Genomic DNA, 18,913 nt, shown 5'->3' on the forward strand with positions numbered 1-18,913 from the left:
CTTTGATCCCCTGCTGTTTCCTACTTCTCTCTCTTAGAAAAAGTGCAGCACTGCTCCTCCTGGAATAGGAAGTATAGTTTTAATTTCTCTTGTAAATGCCCTGCTTATAACCATAAATTTGGTTTTGTTATGTCAAAAATCAATTCCAGCTGCTCCTTGAAAACAAGTTTTACTGATTTCCATGGGAGTAACATAGCCTATACTGAAGACAGAGAAACCTGCACTGCATAGAGCAGATAGGCAGTAAGGATCCAGGATCCCAGTGATCAGTCACAGTTCTGTAAAGACTGTACTCCTTCACTGCTGTAGTAGATCCTTTTTACCCAGCGATTCTAGAGCTGTGGGCTAGAACTCTGTTCCACCGGTAAAATATTTTAAATGTTGCATAGTCTAGAAACAATCTGACCCCTGTACTCTGAGATGCTGCCTAGCATGTTGGGAATGATTTCTCATGCTTGAAATGCAAAACAATCTGCAGACATAAAAAGCACTTTTAATTTTGGTGTTAATATTAAAAGTTATCTACTGCACTCTTCTTGATTGGCTTGAGCATGAAACTCTGGAGTCCACAGCACAGAACCGAATAAAGTGAACTGTGATCAGTATCTGGAAGGTGGGATCTCAGTTTCACAAGTGAAGGGTAAAAAGAAAACAGGTTTAGGGGTAGGTAGTTCTAAAATTCAATAGCAGAAAGAGTAGAGATGTGGAAGTAGCTATTTTTACTACATGCTCCTGATGCTATTCTTCCTTGCTTAGGAAGGATACTGGAGGCTAAAGTTCATGATTTGTACAAGGAGAGTAAATGCAAAATGGCCCATTTCTTTAGCTAAACAAAATAGATGAACGTCTAAATTAGGAAAGGCTTTGCAACGTTTCCTGTAAATAAAAGCTTGTTACAGCAGTACAAGTGCGTTTGGATTTCACGTTTCTTATTCAAGCATGTAACAGTTTAAATCTGAGACAACTGCATAGGATCAGGACACTGAGAAGATTCTTTTCCTGCAAGATGCAAAATGAGTACCACTTTTACCTACCTAGGTATGTTTATAAATTATTTGAAATATTAACAGTAGTCAGTATTGCAGTTACTAAATTTGTGTTAGTTGAAGGGAGATATGCAGGGTGCATGGAATGAGTTGTAATTAATAGAAAGTAAAAATGTTCTCTCTGATGGGGGAAGGAACTGCATTCAGTCTTGAAGTATTTCCTAAATCTACTACTGCTAAAGTATTTATCCTTGCACATCATCTTTTAAAGCAAGGTGATGAACGGGACCTTAGTCCCAGCTCAGTTGTTGACTGTTCAGTAGCACATATGACATCAGTCAGATAGATTTAATCTGTTTTGTACAGAAGAAGTCAACGGTGTCTGCTTTGAATGTTTTTCTTGCCATTACTGGTGGAGGCGATTGTCATTAGACTCTTACCTTTTGAGCACTTTTCCTTAAACAGTGTTTATAAACAGTGGAAAATGTAATACAGAGATGCTAAGATTTTTTTTCCATAGCTGATCCAAAATGTTTTAAACAGCTTTGTGCACATATGCTCATGTTGTGGTCTACCTCATAATCATCTGTAAGACCACCTTCCTTCCATTCACAGTCACTTCCTCTTTCCATTTGCAATTGCTCGCCATCATTGTGGTAACTACAGCAATTACTGTCTCGCATGTAATGTTGGGGGGAATTGTACACTTTAAATTGTCTTTTAATGTAGTCTAAATGCTGGAAGTAGGTCAGGGAAAACTATCAGTTGCAGACCACAGCTAGGCCCAACTGCTTTATCGCACAGTGACATCTTTTTCCTGAGCATATGGCTGCCTAAGATACTGGGCTTTGCTCTTTTCGCTCTGTAAATCCTTTTTTTTTTTCGGCAGAGGTACAGCCTTCCATGAAAGCCAAGCATATCCTGGGCTGCATCAAAAGAAGCGTGGCCAGCAGGTCAAGGGAGAGGATTCTGCCCTTCTGCTCTGGTGAGACCCCACCTGGAGCACTACGTCCAGCTCTGGGATCCTCAGCACAGGAAAGACATGGACCTGTTGGAGCAGGTCCAGAGGAGGGCCACAAAAATGATCGGAGGGATGGAACACCTCTCCTGTGAAGAAAGGCTGAAAGAGTTGGGGGTGTTCAGCCTGGAGAAGAGAAGGCTCCAGGGAGACCTTATTGCAGCCTTTCAATACTTAAAGGGGGCTTATAAGAAAGATGGGGACAAACTTTTTAGCAGGGCCAGTAGCAACAGGACAAGGGGTAATGGTTTTAAACTAAAAGCGGGTAGATGTAGACTAGATATAGGAAGAAATTTTTTCTGATGAGGGTGGTGAAACACTGGCAGAGGTTGCCCAGAGAGGTGGTAGATGCCCCATCCCTGGAAACATTCAAGGTCAGGTTGAACGGGGCTCTGAGCAACCTGATCTAGTTGAAGCTGTCCCTGCTCACTGCAGGCAGGCTGAACTAGATGACCTTGAAAGGTCCCTTCCAACCCAAACCATTCTACGATTCTATATCTTTACACCTACTGACCCTAAGGCTGCTTTTTGTTTTAGCTTTCTAGGCCCTTCAAATTTGCTAAACACAGCTAAAACGCGTGTTCCCTCCTTACTAACAGCCTGTGAAAAGCAACAGGCGTACTTCCCACGCGGCTGTGCCTGCGGGTACAGTCTGCACCCACCACCGTCGCAGCTAAGCCCGGCCCCAGAGCGCGGCAGCGGGGAAGGGCACCCCGGGCTGACCCCGCGAGCGAGCGAGGGGCGCACGGCAGCAGCCGGGAGAGGCGCCGGTGCTGGCCCACAGCGGGAGGCTCTCCAGGGCCTTCAGCCACCCGCGCCGAAGCCGCCAGCAGCCCCCGGCCGCCGGTGTTTGACCTCAAGATGGCGAACCTCCTGGCTGGGTCGAGGCGCCGCACCGCTTGCCCCCAGCAAAGATGGCGGCAGCCTGGACGCGGTTTTTTTCCCCCTCTCTCTTTGCCCTTCTAGCCGCTGCCGCTCTATGGTTGGGCGCGTTATTGTCTGGGCGCGGAGCAGGAGAGGCGCTCTGGCATGCCCGCCTCTATGGTCTCGCCGCGCGGTGCAGGTCGGGCCGCTGACGGAAGGGGCGGGTCACATGACCCCGCGCAGCGCGGCGGCGGTGGCGGCTCGGCGCGGTGTGTTCGCGGCCTAGTGGCGCCCCGGGGCTTCCCAGCCGGGCCTCAGGCGGCCGAGCGGCGTCCCCCGACCCCATCCCCGACCCCCGCGGCTTGGAGGGGCCGCGGCGGCGCTCCGGAGGCGGCTCCCGCTCCGCAGCGAAGGGGTGAGAGGCGAGAGGCGGCGGCGGGGGGGGGTGTGGGGGGGGGGGGGGAGGAGACGGAAGACGAGAGGGGGAGGGAAGGCGGCGGCGGCGGCACTTCAGCCGCCCGCTGAGGGAGAGGAGGCGCGGCCGGGCCCGGGCGGAGGCCGCTCGGCCGCACGCTGGGCCGTGGCAGGCGCCGGCGGCCTCTCGCCGGCCGCGGCCCGCGGGGAGGCGGCGTGGGCCTAGTGGCGGGGTGGAACGGGAGAGCGGCCTCGGGGAGGTGCTCGCGGGAGAGCGGCGGCGGCGGGGGCCTCGCGCTTCCTCTCCCGCCCAGGAGGCGTGGGAGTCCCTTCCGCCTCCCGGGGGGGGGCGCGGCGGGGAGCCGGCCCCGGCGGGCGGGGCGGCGAGGGGAGCCCATCTCACGGCGGGGACGAGGCCCCGCGCCTCTCGGCTGGGAGCGGAGGGGCCCGTGGCGGAGCTTTGCCGGCGCCCGAGGCGGCTCCCCAGCCTGGGCCGGGCCGCCCCTGGCGGGGGTGGGATTTCGCTTCTGGATGTCGGGGGAAGGGGTCGTGCGAGGAGACGCTGTTCGCCGGCATCGCGGCAGGGAGGTTGATGTCCTTGGTGCGGGCTGGGGTAGTCATCTTAAAACACGTGTTAGCAGCTTGCCCGTGAAAGAGTCGGAGTGATTCATCCGTGTCAGTAGCAGTTGTGATGTGCATTGGTAGGTTTTTCCTCATGATGTCTTTTTCCATTGTAGAAAAAGACCTTTGCCTGCCTGAAGAAAAGGATGGGGGGGGTGTTTAAATACAGGGAACATCCCGAGCACAACTTTTTTTCTGAAGTAGGTCTTAGACGGGCTCACAGGAAGTGAAATCTTAAAGTTGCTTAGTTCTCAGTCTGTTCAGATTAAAATGCACGCACATGGATTTTTAGTAATTTTTTGTGGGTCAGGAAAGCATTGCTTCAGGTATTTATGGAAGATGGCCCAGAACAAATTCAAAGAAGGAGGAACAGGACAGTTTCTTATGTTCCCTGCAAAGGAGTGGCATTGTACATAGTGCTTCACGTTTCTCTGCTTCTGTCTCTCCAGTGCCCGTTCGCATGAATGTTGTAATGCCACAGCCACGTTTGTGTTTTGGGAAGAGTTGATAGCAAAGTTAGAGTGGAGAGTCACTTTTTTGACTGGCTAGGCCTTTGCGTGGGTGCAGAGGCACGCAATTAGGAACTAAATCAAAGATCTTAAAGTTTTGGTGACGTGCTTAACAGAACCGTAGTTAAAGGTTTTCAGACTGAGGCTTTGGATTGGATAAGCATGTTGCTTTGTAGTAATAGTTTGGGATGCAATTTACTCCGTGGCAGTTAGTGAACACTTCCTAGATCGCCTCTGAAGAACAGGCTTGAGCAAATACTAGTTTTGTTTGTTCAGAAAGAAATATGCTTAGAAAATCTGTAATATGTTTTATCTCTCCCCGTCTTTTGTGTTTGACATTGATGCCTTGCTTAGCTTGCAGGCAGTTTTGGAGAAAACTGTAGGGCTCTGTGAGAAAGTGGACATTTTCACTGAGAGAATCAGTTGGCTTGAAATACAAGATTTTTCTGTTAGGGAGCTTTTTTTTTTTTGTGAGAAGTAATAATATAAACAGCATCTCCAATGGATGACAAACTATGAGGTTATTTTTATAATGGAATGGCTTAAAAACCTGTACATCATGTACAGACTGATGTAAAAGCCTATGTGATAGTACTGACTTCAATAGGTTGGTTTACTGGATATGTTTTCTCCAGTTGCTTCTGAAAATGCTTTTGTTGCTCAGCTGCGCCCATCATATGATACAAAATGTATAAAATACTTTTGTCATAAATTAGAGGAAATTATTATTCACTCTCTGTTGCTGCCTTGGTATTGACATTAGAATCAAATGCCAAAACATTGTATGAGTCTTAATAGGAATTACTCTAATTTTTAAAGAGCATTAAAAATAATTTTATGTGTGAAAGCTTTTCTAGAGGGACATTTCAGTGAAACGTAATAACATGGATATAACAGTCAAATGTCTTGGTATAACATCTCTTTAACCAGGGTGTTACTAAACAGCATAGTGTTACACACTTACTATAGGTGTGGATTTTGTCAGGTGCTCTTGTAATAATCTAAATGTTAAGATTATAAACTACAATCCAGCTTTGATCATTTAAAAAAAAAAAATTCCAAGCAAGTTTTGTGCTTATTGCTCCCTTATTTGAGGGACTAGCTTGCACAGCTATTTTGTGCAACTTATTCTAGATTAAGTGTACAGATTTTTTATGGTGCAGAAGAGTTGTATTGGAAAAATGTTGAAGAGAAGTTAAAATCAGACAGAACAAAATCAAGCTAGATCAGCCATCCTGTCACTGCTGTTATGACACTACATGTATTTATTCTTAAAACACATTAAGTTTGTTTATGCATTAAGACTTCAGGATTTTTACAGTTAATTTTAACTTTGTTTAGTATAACAGCAACTCAGCAGTAAGTATTGTAACTGTTTGTTTCATGGGAAACTTAAATGGTTTTGAAAATGGTTAAAATGTTTTGCGGGTTTTATAATAAAAGTTATGATGTCTAAACACAAGAGATACTAAGGAGATTAATCCTATGACACCGGTAGAATTATGATGCTGCCCTGAGTAGGTGATACAATTGTCAGTTTAAAATACATTAGTTACCAGTGATTTTTATTAAACTTACTTCTGTTTATGACATATCTCTTCACCTGTTTAAAAACAGAGTAAATAAAAAAAAAAGGTCTAAAGAATACTATCATTAAAAAAAAAAAAAATAATTGCATTAACAGTGCAGCCAGACCAGTACAATCTTCTCATACAGTCAGTCCTCTCTTACTGGGACTTTTGGGAGTCAGAGATAGTAAAGAAGCATGGGGCAGCAATGTCTGAATGATGGTGACCCTTGTTTTGTAGTAATTCAGTCAGCTGTGTGGTCTCAGACACTTGAGTCCAGCGTGCTCTCAGGCCAGCCTTGTGCACTTGTTTAGTTGTGCCTAAGAGCTAGGGTGCCTCTAATGGACAGAGGTCTGTCCCAGCAGGGATAGCGCTGAGTCAGAATTAACAAGTCTCAGTGGATTTTACCAAACCTTAGAGCCATATGGGTATCCCTGTACTCTCTCCAAGTTTCAAAAGATTGGTGCAGCTGGCTCTGCATGGCATTTGGTTCCACCAGGACTTATTAACTCAGAAGAGCAGTGTATGAAAGCAACTGAACTCTTTCTAGGCCAAAGTTGAACCTGGAATATTATAGCTGTGTTTGTGTAGCACTTGCTTTAGTTAATAGCTTGGGCTGGATTTGAGCTGGGTCTGCTTAGAGTAAGCTTAGATGTTTTGCCATCCATGACGTCATTAATCTGCAGCTTACAAAAATTGCCTAAGGCTAATAAAGCGTGCATCTACATTACTCTGTTAACTCGGATCAGGAGTGTGCTTTTGGAGGAAGTCTCGCAGTCATCCTCGCTTGGGAAACCTTTTTTTCACATTGGTTTGCACTATTCCAGTGGATGAACTGGATTCTTTTTGGATGAAAATATACTGAAAAATGCACTCTTACCTGCAGATGGGCATTCCTTCCAGTGGGGTGGACCTCCCCAAAACGTGTGGTGTGGACATTGGAGTCTCAGCGTCATCTGTTTTAAGACCCGCTCTTGTTGTACTGCCCTGCTTGCTGGCATGGACATAGTCTAAATTGACTACACTTTGACACAAATTCATCATTTGGGGGGCTGAAGATGTCATTGTTTCAGTATTTTGAATGGCATCAGGCCAGATGCTCACTGCTTTTCTTAACCCTGTATCTTTGTGACCATTGTAACATTCACACAAATTAATCTCTCACTTAAAGAGCTGCTAGTTAAAATGCAGCTATCAAGAATGCCGCTTACATCCAATTTCGTTTGAGGTGATACTTTCATAAGTCAGCTGAGGTTTTAAAAATATCTCAGGACTGTTTAGTTCCTTACTTACACATTTGAATATACTGGGGAAATTTGAAGATCACCAGTTGCAATACTGAGACCACAATAAATAGATCAGAGACTGATCACTGAACTGTACTGGCAGGGTAGTAGGACAGTCTGCAGAGAAGTTCAAGGTACTGTTCCTGAGACTTCTACAAGTGTATTCTACCTAGACCCAGTTTAGCATCTCTTAACTTTCCATACCTAACCTTTGGTTTGTAGTTGCTTATAAATTTGATGTCAGAGGCCCCTCTGACTGTTGGAATAGTATGTACATTTCATGTGTTCTCTAGCTGCTGACAGAAAAAAATGTGCTATACAATTCCCTTCATTGTAGCATCTTGGCTGCTGCAAAGAACTGGGTGCATCTTCCTCTCTCGTCCAGATCTCTCACTTCTTCAGTGAGCAGTTTCAATCTTGGTATCTGTTGATCCTCACAGTTTTCGTAATTGAAACAGAATTAAACTGTTCTCTATGCAGGTTTCACATTGGTAGTTACACGTAGTAGCAAGGAAGAGACCAAGGCTTTCTTTAATCCTAGTGTTGATCTTCAGTGTCACAGGCAGCAGAGGTGCTAGGATTGGTCCATGCAAGAATTAAGTCAGTAACACAGCAGATCCTAGCTGCTGTGAAAATAACTATACAAATATGGAAAAAAATGAGAACAGAGTGCTTCAACTAAAATGGATTGTTGAAGGCCTACAGATAACAATGTGTTTCACATCATCTAACTGAAAGATTGAAAGACTAAATTTGATCCATTCTTACTAACTGCCTTGTTCCTTTTATGCAGTAATAATTACTTCATTGACTGCCAAATCTTTGTGCTTTTTTATTAAAATAAAAAAAAAAACCAACAAATTTGCCTGTGTGTATATGTAACGTCCATTGAGTATGATATGTTTCAGTGTCTTTAATTCAAAGAACTGTTTCACCTCTTAGTCCCTAGGCTTTTTTTTTTCTTTAGCTTCTCCAGAATGGTGTCTCAGACAAAGTGCTTATCAGAGCGAGGGAAGGGACTGCACCTACAGGCAGCAAGGAAAATCACTTCCCCAATTGTTCTGGTTTTGTTTAACAGACCACTCCTTAATGTCTTATGGACCCCAGATGGTATAATACCATTGTAGCCTGTTTAGAACCACGTCAGACCCAATAGCTTATTGCTCTACCATCCTGCCCCAAAACAGCTTTGAATTTTGTCCAGTTGTCTTGTCAGCTTGCAATATAGATGAGGACTGAGAGCCATAAAGATCTTAATTTTCTGCCTTTCCCGGGACCATTAGCTGGTTTTTTTTTTGTTTAAAAGTTTCAAATAGTGATACCAAGGCAGATAAGGGAGTTCTGTTCCCTTCCATACCATCCAAGTTTCACATTCTAGAGGAATGTCAGCTGACATGCACGTAGTCTGAAGAGACAATAAAAAATGTCATTCCAAACAAAATGTTTTGGCAGTACACCTTTGCTGCTTTTCTTTGCCCATTCAGTTTTAAAAATTCAAGATTGACAGAAAGGAAGTGTGTTCTTAGGCATATGGATTCTAAGGGGGGGAAAAAAGTTTTATGTTTATTACATTGCATAAAATAATCTTTATTGAACTGTTGGAGGAATGCTTGCATTTGCTGTCTTGTTTCTTCTACTATCTTAGACCTTGTGTCACAGGAGTGTTTATCTTTTTCTCCTGGTGAGATGTTGAATGCCCTTTGGGGCCAATTAGTGAATGCCATCATCACAAACCTGTTGTCATTGATGTAGTTGTAAATGTGTCTTTGAGAGAATTATGCTATAGGGTCATATATGTGTTCTTATACCAGAATAAGTAAGTTCTGATGTTCAAAGGTATTAGCAAATACATTTGGGTTTCCCTTTCATCCTCTCCAGTCCACTATCTACGTTTATCTCTCATAGTTGTTTCCAGACTGTGGGAAGAAGTTTTGCCACATGATTCTCTTATTATAATTTTTTTAGCTGTTTCAAATGTATCTACTGTTGTGGTAGAGTACTGATATTAGCTCTTCTAGTATTTAAGACTGTCGTTAACTGCTTGCTCTTGTACATGTATGCGAGGCACATCTGTCTCCAGCAAAGCTCGTTTCCTGCTTCTTGTGTTTTCGGTGCCAGGAAGCTGGGGAAAGGATCTTATAATCTACAGGTCTGTTGTACATATCAGAATTTTGCTTGTCATAACTTTTTCTCAAGGCTGCCTGCTTCAGTATTGACTTGTGGTTGCCTCTTTGGAAAACAGTTGCAATGAAGATATGGTACTGTAGGTTGTAAAGCAGTCTGTACGGTCCATGGAGAAATGCAAATGTTTGCACAGACAGCGAACTGGATTCTTGTTGCCTGTTACACGGTGTCTTTGTGATTTGTATCCACACACTCCAGTGTGTTTGAAGTTCCTCTAGTGCTTCCTCACTGCAGTATGAATGTACCTATATGCTCAGCAGTAATATTGGTGACCAATTTTGGGTTTTTTGTTTTTTTTTTTTTTTTTTAGAACTGAGGGCCAACCTTTTTTGAAGACTTGACCATGTAAGTTACTGAGATTATATTGGAAGCAAGAATACATGCCTTATTAGTTGTGTTGAGTGATCCTGAGTTTTTTTATTATTGGGTGGTGTCTGTTACAGGGTCAGTAATATGCACATAATAATAACAACCATCTGAATAGCAAATGATGTTTAAACAATCTTCACTCTCCATGGTAGCATGGTGACTCTGAGCTCATGGGCTATCATCCAAGTTGAGCTCTAGAAGATGTGTGAACTGGGAGGTTAAAAATAGATTAGAGAACTCTCTTCCAAGCTTTTAACTGTCTCTGTGCTGGAATTTGGGCATCTCCCCAATGTTGTCTTAAATACAATTCCCGTTAATGCTGAGCATCGGGATGTCCCAGTTCTTTCTCTCCTCTTGTTCCACAGTTCTGTTGTGTGTGTTCATTTCTTGTACAAGAGAACTACTTGCCTTATTGAAAATATATTACAAGATTACTTCTGTTTTCAGATACTGCAAAGATAGCTTTGTTTTAAAGAAACTGTACAAACTGTTAAATGCTGTTTAATTAACACTCCTTGTAAACCACTGGTATGAGGAGTCAGATATAGTTTTGTTTTTCACTTCATTCTGAAACAGTTTCCTAGAAATGCTGTTTTTCATTGTGAAAGAAGACTTCTACTACATTTGTAACTTAATGAATAGCTGGGGAAAAACAGTTAAAATAGTTTTAGTTTGTAGTTGAATGTCCGTATAAAGATTTAAAATCATTATGGACACTTACAATTTACACTGCTTTTGTAATTTGTGGTTGGGAACTGACTAGTACAAGTTTTCTATCTTTTTGACAGATTTTGACTGGAAGAATGTCTTTTCCACCTCATTTGAATCGCCCTCCTATGGGAATCCCAACACTTCCCCCTGGGATCCCACCTCCACAGTTTCCTGGCTTTCCTCCACCTGTACCTCCTGGTAAGTTATGTTAGTATATGGAAGTGTTGTAGAAATAAATTTCCTTTATTATTCTGAATTGTATTATTTACAAAAGTTACTGGCTCTTAATGTGTCTCAGTAACTCTGATTTGTGTACATTACAAGTGAGTTGCTAGTTTACCCACAGATAATGTCATGTGAGCAGGCTTCTTTTGGTCTACCAAAAGCTGCCTACTTCTGTCCGGAAATCAAACCATTAGAGACAACACCAGACTTTGTCTTGGACCTTTTTTTTGAGACTGAAGCTAAGTGATGATTTTTGTTAATGTTAAGGTATTCTAAGGGCCACTGTTTTGACAGTAGACTATGATTTTCAGTTGCTTTCATATAAGCCATTGTAGTAGCCTTTGGAAACACTTGGGTACGCTGAGTGTCTGTAGTGTGTAAATATAGGAGTAACTTTCAGAGAAGGTCCAACTTCTTGCATTGTTTTTCTCCACTTTTTGTAAGTCCCACTTTCTTTTAATCTGCTTCTTACAAACTTTCCTCCATCATCTTGCAAATTTACTGCTACATCCCTCAGTCCTTCTGATCTTCCCAAAATTAATCCCACCTTTTTTTCTTTGTTCATCTGTAAGATCAGCCTCTGGTTTTTGCATTGAGACTTTAATTCGTTGGTCTGGAACCACCTTCTTTCTGTACATTGCCAGTATAGATAACAGTGACTGGAGGCAGGAGACGACAGAGCAAGTGGGAGAGGGGAATACATCAGAGAATTAACCCTTTAAAGTTCATCACAAGGGCTGCAAAAAAATAACTCCTGTCTGTATGGTCTTAAACTGTGTTGTGCACAAGTGTTTTATAGACAGTAAAGGCAATTAAAAACCAGATGGCTGAACTCAGGAATGGTTTGTGCATACCCATTCATCAGGCTAATCCTTACTTGCATTAATTTTTCCAAACTTTTTTCCTGAGATCCATGAGATGTTATCTATTTTCTGCTAAAGGCAGAGAACTTGATTAGGTAGCATTCTGCCATCAAAAATTTCAGGTTAAATTTTAAAACCATACCTCTTATCTTTACTAGCTCAAATTTATATATACGACTGTTAAAAACACCAGATACTTTTAAAATAAATTTCTGAAGAATATTTTTAAATGCCTGATAGAAGTTTCTGCTCTGAACATTTGCTTCTTAACATGTGCAACAAAGATCTTTTTGTTCTCTTGCTGTGTTTGACTTTTATATAAATAGTCTTGTTTCAGTATTAGTAATCCAAACAGTACGTAGAGTGGAAGAGCCTGGTATTAGGCGAGAATTAAGTTTTTCTCTGCACACTAGAAACATGATTTGCTTACCTGTGCAGATAACATATTTTGACATGTAGAGGATATGGATCTCTCATTTCTTAGCACAAGTGTATCAATAGAGTTGAAAATGCCACAGTGGCTTTATGAAAGTCTACTCTGAAGTTATTCCATACGTTAAGATCACAATTTTAGTGGCTTATAATATTATCTTTAGCTAGCTGTTTGGTCAAAACTTCATCTTCTAGTTATCTTACTCAGCCTATAATTTTTTGAAAAGTTTCAGCTAGAGCAGTTTGCTTATGTAAGAATGAAGTTAGGAAAAGTGTTTTGTTTCGCTTAAAAATATGGCTGTTAAAAATAAGAAGTTCTAGCATTTCCATCTCTAAGTGTGGAAGATTTCATAAGGAGGTGATTCGGATAACTCTTGTAATCTCTGAAAATCGTTGGATACCATTAAGATGTAAAAAATTGTGGTTTGTGTGTAAGAAATGCTGTAGTGGGTCAGACCAGCAGTCCGTATAGCCTGATGCATTGTCCGGGCAGCAGGAATACAAGATGGTGTTTAGGGTGGGCATGTACACCTATCTGCTTTCTGAGTCTGTTCCCTCATACAACTGTAGCATTAGGGATGTTAGAGTATGATCCTTCATTTTTCCTTTTATCTTTTTCTGGACCTGTCATTCATGCACATTTTGGTATTTTTTGAACCTGCTGATACTGTCTATCTCCACTGTTACCTCTTGCACCAACTTTGAGAGGTTCATTAACCACTGTGCAAAGTGCTAATTTCTTATGTCTGTCTTTAAACGCGTTGCCTACTTAGTGTCCCCCTCCAGGCCCAGTTCTGATGTAAGAGTTGGGTGACTTGCGTTTTGTGGTTTTGTATACCTCAGTCATGTTCCATGCCTTGCAAACCTCCACACTTGAAGAGTCTCAGGAGTGTAGAGTCTTTCCTAGTAAAGCAGCTGCTTCAACACTTAAGTCATATAGTTGCTCTTCTCTAAGGCTGCGTGTTGTTCTTGGGTTGCAGAGACCAGGTCTGTAGGCAGTAGTCAAGGTATAAGTGCACCCTGTTTTTGTATAGCTGCTAAATGATGCCTGTGGTCTTGATCATCACTATGTTTGCTGATGATGCCCAGCATTTTAGTGGATTTTTTTGGCTTCTGTTGAGCATTGGGGCTGATAGTTTCAGAGAACTGTCAGTGATAACACAAGTATCTTTACTGACTTGTAACTTTAAAATGTAAGTTCAGCATCATGATAATTACAGTTATAATAGTTACAGCGCTGCACAACTGGAGTCTTGTCTTGGAGTAGCTCCTCCAGTCTGTGAGATGCCATGGTGCATTAAAACTGAGAGCATGGGAGAGCAATACACCTTTTGATTCTCTGAACGGTTTGGAGGGATAGGAGGTAGTATGACTTTAATATGAAAGGTCTGAGGAAGAGGTTGGGTGATGGAGAAAATGATGGAACCAGAGTGGATCAGGAAGAAGCTGGAGAGGGTGTCTAAGGAGACGTGTTGTTTCACGACTAAGCACTGCAGAAGGTGGGGGAACAAGTCCAGGAACGGTAGGTTGCAGAAGTTTGATTAGGATTTTATGAATACAGCAGTAAGAGAGATGGAGAAGGAAAGGATCAAAAGGGAAGGATTGAGAGTGAAAGATGAAGGAAGTTTTTCTGGAATGAAAAAAGAGATCTAGGATCCCTAGAGGGTATTTCTCCGAAGAACATGAGATTGACTTCATTGTTCTTGAGTCTCAGTGTTTTTACTGGCCAGCAAGTAGTTTTGAAATCCATCCTCTAGCAGCTGGCATGGAAGGATAAACAGCCTTTATTATGATCAGATATTGGCTCACATGATAGTACTTAAAGCTACCAGTGAATTTGGTAGTGGGAAACAGGGTATTGAATGGTTTCACCTGATTAAATATTGTTTTAAATTAAGTTTTAGAGACTGCCAAGTCAAGTATTCAGCAAGTAGGGAGCTTCTGGATTTAGGTTTTCTATGCCACCTTTATTACGCTATTCCATAAATAGTAGCATGAAGCCTGGTGGCATTCTCTCATAGAGAGACCTCATCCTGATGCTGTACGCAGGATTGATTGTGCTATGAGAATTGAGCAAGTCAGGAGTGAGATTATCATCTGTAGGACTTCAGCTGCTTTTGCTCTCTGTTTATGGAATTCACTGCCTCATTCATTACACAGCTATCTTCTAGAAGAATACTGTGGTTTGAATGTGCTTTGAAAATAGATTTGTTTGTGACAAAGTTGAAATGGTAATATGATAGAAGTGACCAGGATGCACATTATGTTAGTGTACTCAGGCTGTGCTTGAGCACTTAAGGAATTAATGGTAATCAGTACTGTGAAATTCTTTTTTGACCAAATTGCTGTCTGCTTTGGAAATCACATCTACGATCAGTTCATTTGTATTCATCAGTAATCTCAACAGGCCAGACTAATATTAATGTCTTGTCTTTCTCAGGGACACCTATGATTCCTGTACCAATGGGCATTATGGCTCCTGCTCCGACTGTAAGTATTACAGTGGAGATGAGATGATAGCAAAATAAAGTGGAGAGTGAAAGTAGATGTTAACAGTATTTTTATTTTGCTCTATTCCATCAGAATTCATACTATGAAAGGAAATGCTTCACTTTAAATGCAACTGTTGTGCAAATATTATGCTAATTTCTGACCTAGACAAAGTTTGAAGTAATGTCTGGAGCTGCTAGCTGCAAAGGTGAAGCAATTACTATTCTTGCAAGAAGACCTACCTCTCTCAAATACCATGATTTAGGCTTTGCCTTTGGGTCATGCATGGTGTTCCTATGCAGTACAGTTAGATCAGTTAGATTCCAGGTCTCTTGCTTTTGAGTTTGTTGGCCTAACAGAGTGCTCTGGAGGCATCACCTCATCCAGGTTTATAAGGCCATCATGCAGCACTGCTGAGTTGGCCAGAAAGATGTGTGTTGACAACCTTACAAACAAGCTCCCTTTCCCTGTGTTGCAGGGGAAGGAATAGTTGCATGTAGTATGCGTCTATGGAAGAGCATATGAGAGAGGTCTCTTTGTTTGTCTTACTAATTTCTAGTTGGAAGGAAGGTTTATGATTTATGGGGCAGAAAAAAGCACTCTTTAAAATACAAAGGTTACTTTTTGTCTTCAAGGTGAATTACTGTTTCTAAGATTTTGCATAAGTGAAATCTCCCCAAAATACTGAATTTTTTGATAGCTTCTATTATGGAGGATATGTTCACGGTAACTGATGTATTTAAGACAAAGATACTGGAACAAATGCATTATTCAGTTTTCTGATTAAAATAATTTTTATTAAGTGACACTTCTAGAAGGGTGTTTTGAGAAGAGGGACTCATTGCATGTGTACCATTAAATCATGGGTGGAAGGAGAGAGGTGCAGCAAAATGGACGAGATGATTGTGCCTATCTCTGTATGGCTTATTTTACAAGTGTTTGCTCCTTAACCCAAAGAGGCTTTGGGTTGTGTATTGATTAAATAAAGCACTAGTGTTTTATTCACTCTGTGAAAGCTTTAAGTCCTGTCATGAGTCCATTGAAGCCTTTTGAGTCAGAGTTACTTTTCTATTTGCTGCTTGCTTTTTTTACACTGTTAGGTAAGGTACTTCAACTTCCAGTGACTCAAATGTTGCAAATTAGTTACTTGTAGAAGAAATAATACTTAATGTTACTGTATGCTCACCTTAAGACCTTCCAGTAGCCATGTGCAGGTACACATTTTTTTTCTGTCTGTCTTTGCCAGAAAATGGCAGACTTTTTTGTATTGTATAAAGTGTTAAAGCCTAAACCACTTATTGGTGTCCCACTCTGTAAGCCTAACTAAGGTTCGTTTGAAAATTTAATTTTTAAATAATGTGCATCCCCAACTCTTCTGTCATATGGATTTAAATTTAAAAAAAAAAAAACCAAAAACCTCAAAAAACAACCCAACACTTTATTTTACACCCTCTCCTCCTCTTTCTAGGTATTAGTTCCTACCACAGTGTCTATGGTTGGAAAACATTTGGGAGCCAGAAAAGAACATCCTGGCTTAAAGAACAAAGAAAACGATGAAAACAGTGGTCCCACTACCACTGTTTTTGTAGGCAACATTTCTGAGAAGGCCTCGGACATGCTCATACGGCAGCTTCTAGCAGTAAGTACAGTGGACTGCTTGTAATATTTCATCCCTGGCTGTTGAATGAAGTAATGACCCACAAGCAGTGGATTGAAACTAAATGCAGAGTTAGTCCCACTCACTGGAACTGCAGTCTATTACGCTTGAGTTTAAAGTCAGTAAGTGAAGAGTACAGCTTTTTTTAGCTGCGCATGTCAGTGAACATAGACTTATTTTATTTTTTAATAGCGTTTACCCTTTTTACATGTCATTTTTTGCAAAGAGGGGTTAAGTTTTTTGTAATATTTTGAACATAAACAATAATATTATTTAATAATATTTATCTTTAATGCAGAAATGTGGCTTGGTTTTGAGTTGGAAGAGAGTCCAAGGGGCATCTGGAAAACTTCAAGGTAATTGTTCATACTTTTCAAAATCTCTAGTCAGACTCTTGTTTTTATTACCTGGCAGCTTTTCAAATGTCTGACACATTGCTATTGTTAATACTATTACATTTTAGGATACTGTATATGATATTTAACTGCTAAATACTTCCTAGTAAAGTGCTAGTATTTTCTGTCCTTGGAATCAAGACAGAATGAAAAAGATAAAATTGAGAAAGGTTAAATAGGAAAATGTCTTGGGGGCCTATTTTTTCTCACCTTTCTGTTCTGAGACTGAATCAGGAGTTTATAGACCATCCCTGAGAAAGGTTTACCAGTTTGGACTTGGCCTCCAAAGGAGCATATTTGCAACACTGTTAATAGTCTCTTCCATTACTAGGTATTGTCCTTCTCTGTTAAGGAGGTTTTCCTGATATAAAATTTATCTTTCTTCCCTATTATCAAATAGAACTGATTTATTTTTTCATGTGACCTTTCTCCAGTGGATAGAGGAAACAATTCTGATTACTGTTTTTTACTGTTGGTGTTCTCATATCTTCCCTAGGTTGTTTTTTTTATTTTTTCAAGTTGTAATTCAGTTTCTTCAGCTTTCTTGTATATCATACTTTGTTTATTTTGCTCTCATAAGGTGTTTTTCTCATTTACAACTTTCCGTAACTGTTGTGAAGAATCTAGTTTGAAGTACTCCTCCTTCTAGGTTAACAATGAGCTGTTGATCAATGTCCTTGGTCTTCAGACAATTGCAAATCCACCTGAGACATGTCTTGATATAGACTGCATTCCTTAGTTAAGACAGACATGTCAAAAGCTTTAGAACCACAATCAGAATCATAGAATAGTTTGAGTTGGAAGGGACCTTTAAAGGTCATCTAGTCCAACCCTCCCTGCAATGAGCAGGGACATCTTCAGCTGGATCAGGTTGCCCAGAGCCCTGTCCACCCTGACCTTGAATGTTTGCAGGGATGGGGCAGCTACGATGTATATATTGCTTTCACCTTATTCACTGGCTCATTAGTTATAGCAAAGACTAATGCAGTGACTGATCTTTCTGACTTTTTGTGATGTGTACTCCTGGTTTCAAAAAAAAAAGTGCCTATGTTCCAAGTGTATTGATTCAAAACACTTTATTTACACAAAGTAAATTACCTGAAGACCTTTAACACTTTTACTCTTCATTTTAATCATCCATTTCAGCCTTTGGATTTTGTGAGTACAAAGAACCAGAATCCACACTACGAGCACTGAGACTACTTCATGACCTCCAGATCGGAGAGAAGAAGCTGCTAGTCAAAGTTGATGCAAAGACAAAGGCTCAGCTAGATGAATGGAAAGCAAAGAAAAAGGCTTCTAATGGGGTACGTATATAATGTATGACTTGTGTTACTTTGGCAGGAGGGTAATGTAATATACTTGCTAGATCAGATTGTGAGTGTGTCTCTTAGTTTCTATTCTTGTCTCTGCCCTTAATTCATTTTAGGATTTCGTCAGAATCACATTAATGAGTCTGAAGATATGTTGAAAGGCAGTGAAGTGTAAGCTCTTAATTCACCAGCATTCAAACTTATCTGTAAGCTACAACTGAATCTCTAGAATTAATTCTGTAATTCATTCTAAAGTGTAGTAATACATGCTATACCTTATGATTCTGTTGCTTCATTTTTGTTTAGAAACTGTTGAAAGTATATAAACTCTAGAAGTAATTGTTACCCTGTCAGATTCTGTAAATCATCTGTCTGAGGAGAATTGGAGTTTCTTTGCTGTTCACTGATGATCTTCTAGAACAAATTAATGAAAAGGAAAGTAGATCATTCAGTAGATGATGCAGTTATCAGGCAGTGGGTAGCTTACAGACTTTTAGTAGATGGGGAAATTGGTTTTGTACCATTCTTTTCCAGAGCTAAGGATCTGTTCTGGAATAATTGCAGATATTTGATATCTTATACATTGAATTCTTGTGAGAGACAAAGATACTTAACTGAGAAATTTGAATTAAGATAAATTTTATCTGTTTCTTTGCTAAAATAATATATTTCAAATCACAATCAAGTTGTTGGGTTTGGTCTCTAACTATTTTGAAGTTCTGCATATGCCTTAAGATAGTACTTAAAACAATTATTTTCTGTAAAATGAAGTGAGAAGAGGCTCTTGTTCAGAAAGCTAAAAATGCTAATCACACTGTAGCAGGTAAATTTTTAAAATTCCAATTTGGAATTGTTCTTAAAGGTATGTAAAATACAGTGGGAACATGAGTACTTTTATTTCATTTTATATAACGAGAACTAGAGGCGTAATGATGACTTGAAGTACTTGACACATTTTTGACTGTGTACCCAGTGTACGGGATTAAATGCAATGGCTCGGTAAAGGAG

At 40.8% G+C, this 18,913-nt stretch overlaps 1 protein-coding gene across 3 annotated transcripts in view; it reads left to right on the forward strand.

Annotated features, from left to right (window-relative positions):
- Positions 1-3,103: 3,103 nt before the first annotated feature.
- The window catches only part of RBM25 (RNA binding motif protein 25), a 34,983-nt gene continuing 19,173 nt past the window's right edge, over positions 3,104-18,913 (forward strand). The window contains exons 1-7 of one of the 3 annotated variants that reach the window (XM_029997416.2): positions 3,104-3,283; positions 9,761-9,795; positions 10,608-10,728; positions 14,491-14,540; positions 16,009-16,179; positions 16,496-16,553; positions 17,739-17,899. In XM_029997416.2, the coding sequence (XP_029853276.1) occupies positions 10,623-10,728; positions 14,491-14,540; positions 16,009-16,179; positions 16,496-16,553; positions 17,739-17,899 (546 nt within the window). In that variant the 5' untranslated portion in view covers positions 3,104-3,283; positions 9,761-9,795; positions 10,608-10,622. The remainder of the gene's footprint in view (positions 3,284-9,760; positions 9,796-10,607; positions 10,729-14,490; positions 14,541-16,008; positions 16,180-16,495; positions 16,554-17,738; positions 17,900-18,913) is intronic. The other 2 variants (XM_029997430.2, XM_029997424.2) reach the window with 2 other exon arrangements.

This window comes from Aquila chrysaetos, chromosome 2 (assembly GCF_900496995.4).
Source record: "Aquila chrysaetos chrysaetos chromosome 2, bAquChr1.4, whole genome shotgun sequence".
Classification (NCBI taxonomy): domain Eukaryota; kingdom Metazoa; phylum Chordata; class Aves; order Accipitriformes; family Accipitridae; genus Aquila; species Aquila chrysaetos.